Here is a 9,505-nt window from a genome sequence, read left to right as displayed (position 1 = left end):
TTCCGAATTATTTCGGAAGCTTAAATTCCGAAATTAATTGGTGATTTGTAGTGCAAAATACATGTAACACCCCACTTTTGAGTGAAAAAATACTTCGGAAACCTTATTTCCGAAATATTTCGGAAACTAAGTTTTCGTAAGTGGGGTGACATTTCTAATGAATGAGGTGCCAAATCTAATGATCACTTAAATATGAATACAAGTTTGTATTTTACTTTTGTAACTCGTAACCTATTTGAGATAGGGATGGCAATATGGGCTCAGCCTGTTGGGCCAGCCCGCCCCGCTACTGTTATGGGGCGGGTTGGGCTGAAAAATGTAGCCCAAAAAAAATGTTAGCCCGTCCCGTTTTGGCCCGTAATTTAACGGGTTGAAGGCGGGCTGGCCTGCTGACTTCGTTTTTTTTTTTTTTTTGCTGGTGTGGTGAGGGGTATGGCTGTCGTTGTTGGACTGAATTTTTTTTTCTTCTTTCTTATAAAAATTCTTCTATGCCCATAGCCCACAACAAAGTTTTATTTGCACTTTGTTTCATCTTTTCAGTTGTATTTTCCTTTTATCTGCAATAATTCATATGCTGCAGTGCAGCGTGTCTCTTGCTAAGTGTTCTTGGCTCTTGTACTGTTTTGCATTTTCTTTTCTTCCTTCTTTTATGTCCCTGTACTGTTTGCTTCCCCCGTTTCTTTCTTCTTTCATTATTTCTTTTTTTTTTATATAATATTTCTATTGTATGAGTTTTTCAACCTGCTACTTTTCTTATATATATATGGTTTGATTCTAAAAAAAAACTTTAAATTTCTATTTCTTGAGTTTAATAATTTATCAATTTGATATGAGTTGTTTCTTTCACTCTCAAATTCAAAACTTTATTCTCTCTTCCTACTTCACGTTTTTTTTCTTTTTGGTATGTAACTATGTGTTGTATAGTACACTCATATATTGATTGTGTCCATAAAATAAGATATGCAGCTTCATAATTCTTAATTTTTTATTATTTGCATTCTTTGTTATATATTTATAGATGTATCTATGTCAATTGTCAAAAATATTGTTTTTATTCTTTGTTACACTTTTATTATTTGCATTATCTCTTATTATTTAGAAAAAAATATAATACAAGAATTATTTTAAGTTTTTCTACTAAAATGATTGTTTTTTGTTTCCTTGATATATTGGCCCATGGGCTGGCCCGCTAGCCCGCCCTTTGGCGGGGTGGGCTAGGATTTTGAGCCCACTTTTTTTGACGGGCTAGCCCAACCCGTCCCGTTTGTGGCGGGTTATTGGCGGGGCGGGCTAGCCCGTTTTGCCATCCCTAATTTGAGAGATATAGTAGGACTCAACGTCAAAAAGTAAAATAAGAAACTATGATTGGAGGTAAATCTACATAAGTTGCTTAAATTTTATGTGGCAGCTTGGGCCACCAAAATTGTGTCTAAACAACTCAACTAGCAACTTATGATTGAAGATGATCTTAAGTGTTCCAACTGGATTAAATAACCTCTATTGGAGATGAACATTTTTAACGTTAGTAACTTAGATGTTCGGAGCGGAGGTAGATGCAGAATGTCTTTTTGGTCCCTTTCGTCCAATAGTTAGGACATTGTCTTTTCATGTCGAAGATACGTGCTTGTAAGCGTATTTGAGGATTAGAAGAATGCTCTCAGCACCTCTCTATAACTTCCTTATTTTATAGCTCGATAGTTCGTTAGTTCAGGAAGTAACTTACGGAGAGTTAATGTTGGATGAGTAAGAGTCTCACAATCAGAAGGAAATAGAATAGTAGATGTAATCACTAGCAAGTATGGACACTCCAAAGAGCTTAAAAATAAGATTTGGAACTTCTACAAGCAACCAGAGTATCCAATTTTACGATTAAAATAACATCTTTCTCTCTTAATCCAATCCACAATATAGTCGTTGAGCATACCACGCAAATTGAATTATAATCCATTGAGAAATCCAACAAAAAAAACACTACAATAGGAGTAGAATCTAGAAGAGTTGCTTATGAGTCTGAAATCATGAGATTTTAGGTAAAAAAATATATATATATATTGCTAAGCAACCCAAATAAACTCAACTTCCTTCTTAAGGCATACTGTCTGAGTCTTATTTTTGTAACATATATTGTACTTGTCATATTTTACAACTAATAAAGAAACATCTGATGGTAGGCTCCAGCATTGCAGGTCTAAAACTCTACCTAGAAGTTACAACCCCGGAGATGCTGTGTATGAAAACAATAATAGTCCAGATGAAATGCAGCATCCCTCATTTCAAATATGCTAATACACTGTTATTTTTCTTCAGTTCAGTATGAGGGAAATAGTTTAGAGACTATCATAATTATAAACAAAAGATGGTGTGTGCCATCCATAGATAACAATTACAAACCCTCAATAGGTTCAAACATAAATTACACACTAAAGAAACCATATAGAACTCATACTAAGATCCAGCCTCAAGAGAGGAAGGAAGTAAATGAATAAATGAACAATTGCTCATTTAAGATCAGTCATCATTTCAGTATCATAATCAGTCAGCCATCAATCTTTAAAACTTGGTCCCAATTTCAGTACAGTGTTTGATTATTTAAGGATCTTGATTCTTGACTACCAAATTCATACAGCAGATTTCATTGGAAAAAACTAAGTATTCGCCGGTACAAATTTCAGTGAAATACTATTGACGCAATGCCGTTCATCTGTGGGAGTTGGAAATCCTTCACCCTTAAATACGTGACCTAGATGTCCCCCACAAGCAGCACATGTTATTTCTATCCTCCTTCCATCAGGGTCCGGCTGGCAGTGAAACACGTCAAATTTATCAACTTCATATAAACTTAAATTGCTAATGAAAATTTTAGTACTGTGCAAAATAGTTAAGAAAAAGCTAGGAGTAGCACAAAAACAAGTAAACTCACATTGCGGTATATGGCTCCAGGAAGACCCTCATAGAAGGCCGGCCACCCACAACCAGAATTGAATTTTGTTGTCGACCGGTAGAGAGGAGTCTCGCAACCTGCACATCTGTAGACTCCTTCAGCAAAGAACTTGTCATATTCTCCTGTTCCAGGGTACCTGGATAGTACCAAAATATTTTCTTGTTAACAAAGAAGCAAATCCCAATTTAGAGTATACTTAGATATCATCATTGATTATTCATTCAAGCTGGGAAATATGTAACTATAGATCTGTTCATTAATCACTAGAAAATTCTAGAATCATCACATCACCCAAAACTTCAGCCTGATACAAAGTTACTTGGAGTGTTCCACTCAGCATCATTCTCTACTCTTCTGTTTATCTCCATAAATTTTTTGGAGTTTGAAGAGCCAAGTAAAGATGCACATATGTGGGGAAATCAGCCAAACAATATAATGGGAGTTACAAGAGAATACAGTCATACGCAACTTCTCTCTGCTGTGATCACACAATTTATGAGATTGAGCAAATTAATGAGTAGTTCATGTTGTAGGCTTGTAGCCTTTAATCTGGGAGTAATCCTCCAAGTGACACCATTTTTCTTCATTAATTTCCCCTCAAGGAAATTAAGCCAAAGTTTCTAAAAAGATATCGTAAACAATGATCCTGGCTTTATATGCCATTAAGCCATAATAGTACCCACCTAGTAGAGTACATGACTAATAATAGAAGACACTGAAACTCTCCTTTGCTAGTCTAACTTTCATTTGAACGATGAAAGGAAAGTCACCCCATCATGAAGCCCAACAAGGTTCAGGGAGTTAAATATCTAGATATCCTCTACATAACACAAATTGGACAACAAGTTGTGAAGATGATTCCAAATTTCATGGGCTCAATTTGATTGAAGCCAAGAACCTTGAAGCTCACAATACAATGACACTCTTCCAGGGAGATACCACGCACATATACCAAAACAGTTCATTGAAACATAGTACCTTACCACTGTTGAATATCCATTGGTAACCCTTAGATATTCATCAAGAAAGCACTAACACCTCAAGACAATTGTAGTAGTATCACGTCAGACTTTTGCCTTTTTTACCTTTTTGAAATTTTAATTTAATTGTAATGAGACAATTGATGAAATGTTTATGTGAAATTTATTTAAACAGCATGCATAGTTATTAACCTCATAATTATACTAATTCTTCTTAATATGTGATTTTTGTGTGCGTGTAAACAACCCGGTATCCGGTCACCCTTCAGATGCCGACTATTCTGGATTTGGGATTTAGTGAAAGTTAGGGCTCTTCATCCTTCTCCCGGGTGTATTGTGCGGTGATCGAACCCGACTAATTCTTCTTAATATATGAATTATCTATAAGCTAAAGATTAATGTTTTTGCAATAATTTTGTACTAATTTACATGTATTAACAGCCATGTAGATTCATATAATAAATTCACCATATTCACATGTCAGTGTTATCCTATCCATGTCTGTTCTAGAATCAACATACTCTGATTCATGATTGAAAATTGAGCTAATTAAAATCACAGAGTAACAAGGAATCATACTCAGTGCCCTTCTGCCTGAGAATCCGAAACTGCTCAGGGGAGAGAACAGCACGCCACTCATCTTCCGATTTCTGAGGTGCAGCCATGGCTACAACAACACCACCACGGAAACCACGCTTCCGCTGCTGATGACGAATGGAAATGGAGGAGGGAGTGATGATAGGGTTTGAAGGGAAAACGGTGAAGTGAGATGTGGAATGAGAAAGAAGAAGGTTCGAGAAAATGGATTTGGTAGAAACACAAAGAGGTGTGGTTCTTACAATATTCAGGCTCGTCATCATCTTGTTATGCGCACAATCCAAATCGGACATTTACATCATGTTAGCTTTTTATCTTATTTTTTTATGGGCGGTGCTATTTATTCTATTGTTTTGTGAGAAAATAATAATATGGAATTAATTGATTTTAATGTTTCACGAACCACGCTACAATATTGCTTGCGTCGCATTTAAAAAAAAAAAATCTTTGTAGCGGTAAAAACCTCTAACAAACGAAAATGTTGTGAATCAACGCGCTGTATAGGGTTTAGTTGTTTGGTGACACTATATTTTGGTTCACCCTGAGCAATGATTAAGAACCATTCGATTTAGGAATCTATGAATGTTATTGCTAAATCAAGGGTAGAAGAAGATATAGATGAATGAACAAATTGAATTCATTGAATTAATTGTGGGTCTCTTACAATGCAGTTATATAATATATATCTCTGCAGTAGCAGCTGAAAGTAGTAAACTTGAGCTAATTAACTTCTTACTGACTAAGATTAACTAATAAATCAATATTAAGTGCAATGAACATCATGTGGTGAACTAAGGAAGCATTCGACTAACAACTACTACACACTAGCTTCATTCTTTCTAATAAGTCTTCACATCCTCCCTCAAGTTGAAGATGGGTGAAATGTATCAACCAAGTTCAATTTGGAAAATAAACTTTGGAATCCGTTCGGTAGTAAGGCCTTGGTAAAGATGCTTGTCGTTTGATGTTGTGATGTTATGGCCAAAGAGTCTCATCAAACCTTCTTCAACTTTCTGCCTAACTATGTGACAAGCAATCTCTAGGTGCTTTGTCCTTTCATGGAAAACAGGGTTAGCTGCTATATGTAAAGCACTTTTGTGATCACAAGATAATACAACTTGCTTCAAATCAGTAATTCCTAGATCATGTAGAAGGAAATGCAACCATTGTAATTCACAAGTTGCACTCCCTAAAGCCTTGCATTCTGCTTCTGCAAAAGATGTGGTTATGATTTGCTGCTTCTTGGCTCTACAATATATAAGAGGAAGATCCCTTAAAGTAGCAATAACCACTGATTGATTTCATTGTATCCTTACACACACACCCCCAATAAGCATCAGAGAATCTCATTGTTTGCAAAGTAGAGGCACGAGGAAAGAAAATACTCTTGCTTGGACTACCCTTCTTCAAGTATCTGAGAATTATGTGAGTTCCTTGGTAATGAATTTTTGTTGGTCTTGCAAGAAATTGGCTTAACCTTTGTGTTGCAAATGCTATATCAGGCCCTTGTGGTTGTGATATAAAGCAGTTGTCCTATAAGCCTGATGTGTTGGGAAACATTTGGATAGAGTGACCTTTCATCTTGATAGAGCTTAACACTAGGATCAAGAGGTGCAAAGATTGGTTTAAAGCCCAAAACTCCAATTTCACTTAGTAAGTCCAAGCAATATTTTCTTTGACACAATGCAGTTCATGTAACATAATGTGTTGCTTCTAATCCCAAGAAAAACTTCAGAATTCCAAGATCTTTGATGTCAAACTCGTTGTGTAGTGTCCCTTTGACTGCTGAAATTTCATGCATATCATTCCCTACTAATACTATGTGACATCAACATAAACTAGTAGAATATTAATTGATGAATCAATCTTCTTTACAAAAATTGAATGATTTGCAGTAGTTTGGACATAAGAAAGAGAGAGCAGTAGCGAGGATAATTTTTCATACCATTTTCTACTTGTTTGCTTTAAGCCATAAAGTGACTTTGTAAGCTTGCAAGCCTGTGTTCTTAAGTTTCCTGCTACCCCTAGCCTTGAGGAATTTGCATATAGACATCTACATGAAGATCTCCATGGAGAAAAGAATTATTGACATCCACTTGATGGATATGCCAATGCTTAATGGTGGCCAAAGCAAGAACAACTGATTGATATTAGCTTAGTAACTGGTAAAAATCTATCAAAAGAATCTATGCCTTCAGTCTGATTATAACCCTTTGCTACTAACCTTTCTTTGTACCTCTCAATATTTCCATCTGTCTTTCTTTTGACATTATAAACCCACTTACTTCCAATAGGAACCACCCCTCTTGGTAAACCCACTACCTGCAAGGTCTTGTTAATTTCAAGAGTTATGCTTTCATTGCCTTCCTCCAACAAGAGTGTTTGCAGGCTTCATCATAAGAGGTTGGTTCAGTAGTAGATGTCAATGCAAAAGCTATGTGGTCTGGTGACAAAGAATCATAGGAAACATATGAGCAGATAGGATAAAGAGTTATACTGGTGGTGTGTAGGCCTATATGATGTTCTTTTATGTGGGGGATTATCAATGTGAGATGATGGTTCATAATGAGCTACTGAAACATTCTGTGTAGTGTTTTCCAAAGTGGAATCCTTACTTGCATCAAAATTATCCTAGTGAGAAGTGGTGTCAGTCTATGTAACAGGTTGCACATTGAGGATACTGTGTGGCAGCATCTTGTGTTTGCAGAAAAGTACCAACTGAACTAGTAATTAGCTGCTGGTGATCCACATAGTTCCAGAGTAGTTGCTGTGTAACATTGTGATGAAAATGAGAGGGAAAAAAGAATTTCCTGAAATTCAACATATCTAGAAACAATTATTTCCTTGGTGTTTAAATCATACCCCCACAAATCCCTTAACTTCTGGTTTATATCCAAGGAAAACACATTTTCTTACTCTGGCTGAAAACTTGGATCTATCAACATCTGAACAAGACATGTAACATAGGCATGCAAAAAATTTATAGTTCTAAAATCCGGTAGGTTCCCATGAAACACATGATAGGGTGACTTATCTTGAAGAACATGGCTAGAGACCCTGTTAATCAAGAAAAAAGAATGTAAAATTTAATAACACCAGAAAGTATGAGGTTGATAGGTCTGCATAAGCAAATTCCTTTCCACATTCAAAATTGTTCCATGTTTTGTCTCCACCCTTGCATTTTGCTGAGGTGTGCCAACACAGCTAACAGTTTTTCTGGTGAATAATGTATTTCTTCCCATATAAATATGGCAATATAAACTTAGTGTGACATCCTGGTAGAAGTGGTGGGCCGGCCCAATTGCACAAACAAAAGCTGAAACGCAAGTCTAAAAGAAAGGGGAAGAAACCTGATTATTTGAAAGACTTTATTTTAAAGAAATAGTCATTTGGGCCTTTATCTATTAAGAGCATATATTAAGAAATAACATGAGATTAAGCCCAATATATGGGCATCTCCTGTAGGGTTTTATTTTACAAGTATAAGTACTGTACTATTGTCTCTTTTACAATTTATCAAAGAAAACGGCTTCAGCCAACAATTTATCTTTCACGTTAATTTTCTCTTCTGTTCTAGAGTAGCTCTGCTAGGGTTCCTTGGTGGGGAAGAGATTTCTTACCAAATTTGGTGCTTTCATCACTGTTACCATGCCTCCTACGGGTCCTTTTGCTTCTGCTGATTTGTTGGAGTCTATTGAGAGACTCAACAACAATCAGGAAGCTCTTTCCTCTGTGCTTGCAGGTCTCCTTGACAAGGTAAACCTCATGTCATCTTCTCCTCAGCCCATACCCCCTCACCCACCTCCATTCACACCCTCAAGCTCCACCCCCTTACGCCCCCCACCTGGGTTTCATAACCCCCAAATCTCACATCAACACCCCTCTTACCACCATACCCATCATACCCCCAAACCTGCAACTGACCCCCTTTGATGGTACTGGACCCTTGGACTGGTTGTTTCAAGCAGATCAGTTCTTTCAATTTTATCAAACACCATATGAGCAGAAGCTGGATATGGTCTCTTTTTACATGAAGGGTGAGGCGTTGAGCTGGTTCAAATGGATGCACAATAACTTCCAGTTGACAACTTGGGATGCTTTTACCAGGGCTCTTCAGATCCTCTTTGGGCCCTCTGCTTATGAGAACCATCAGCAAGAGCTTTTCAAACTCAGACAAACTTCCACTGTTGCAGAATTTCAGACTCGGTTTGAACGGATCTCCAATCAGGTAGTTGGGGTTTCACCTGAAATAATGATGAATTGTTTTATTTCTGGGTTACATGGTGATATTAAGAAAGAACTAGCACTTTTGAAACCTGTAACAATTTCTCAAGCTATTGGACAAGCAAAATTAATTGAGAGTAAACTGAATGATGTCCGCCCCAAACCCTTCAAGCCCTTCACTAAACCTACACACTCTTTCACTTCCACCACACAAACCCAGCCTAGCCCCACAACCCCCCTCTCAATACCCCAACCCCCCTGGTTACCAAGGCCAAACCCTCCTCTATTCCCATAAAAAAATTAACCCCTACTGAAATGCATGCACGCCGTGCTCAAGGGCTTTGCTATAATTGTGATGAGAAGTATCACCAAAACCACAAGTGTCAAACCAAACAATTCTTGCTAATGCTAGTGGATGAATATCCTACTTCTGGGGCTATTACTACGGACCTTGTGCCTGATTCTGTGACCCTAGAGGACGATTCTAGTGAAGTTGATGTTCCTATTCATTTTCAGCTATCGGATCATGCTCTTAATGGACAGCCTCATCCCAAGGCCTTCAAAATTAAGGGCTCTATTTTTGGGACATGAACTTACTGTTTTGCTTGACTGTGGCAACACCCACAATGTCATTCCCCCCCGGATGGCCCAGTTTTTACAGCTCCCTATTCAGCCTACAACAGCTTTTCCGGTTCAAGTGGGTAATGGTGCCAATCTTCTATGTGCTGGTCTTTGTCCTAACACTCCTATTTTGTTGGAAGGA

General features: G+C 37.4%; 1 protein-coding gene across 1 annotated transcript; it reads right to left on the bottom strand.

The window, feature by feature from the left end:
• Window positions 1-2,343: 2,343 nt before the first annotated feature.
• LOC130714774 (peptide methionine sulfoxide reductase B5-like) lies at window positions 2,344-4,845 on the bottom strand. Its single transcript, XM_057564720.1, has 3 exons — window positions 4,501-4,845; window positions 2,921-3,077; window positions 2,344-2,798 (listed from the first exon to the last, which is right to left on the bottom strand). The coding sequence occupies exons 1-3, from the start codon at window positions 4,809-4,811 to the stop codon at window positions 2,646-2,648; spliced, it is 621 nt and encodes a 206-aa protein (XP_057420703.1). The 5' UTR covers window positions 4,812-4,845; the 3' UTR covers window positions 2,344-2,645.
• Window positions 4,846-9,505: the final 4,660 nt, after the last annotated feature.

The sequence above is a fragment of the Lotus japonicus genome, chromosome 4 (assembly GCF_012489685.1).
Source record: "Lotus japonicus ecotype B-129 chromosome 4, LjGifu_v1.2".
In the NCBI taxonomy this organism is placed as follows: Eukaryota; Viridiplantae; Streptophyta; class Magnoliopsida; order Fabales; family Fabaceae; genus Lotus; species Lotus japonicus.
This window is presented reverse-complemented; position numbering and strand designations above follow the sequence as displayed.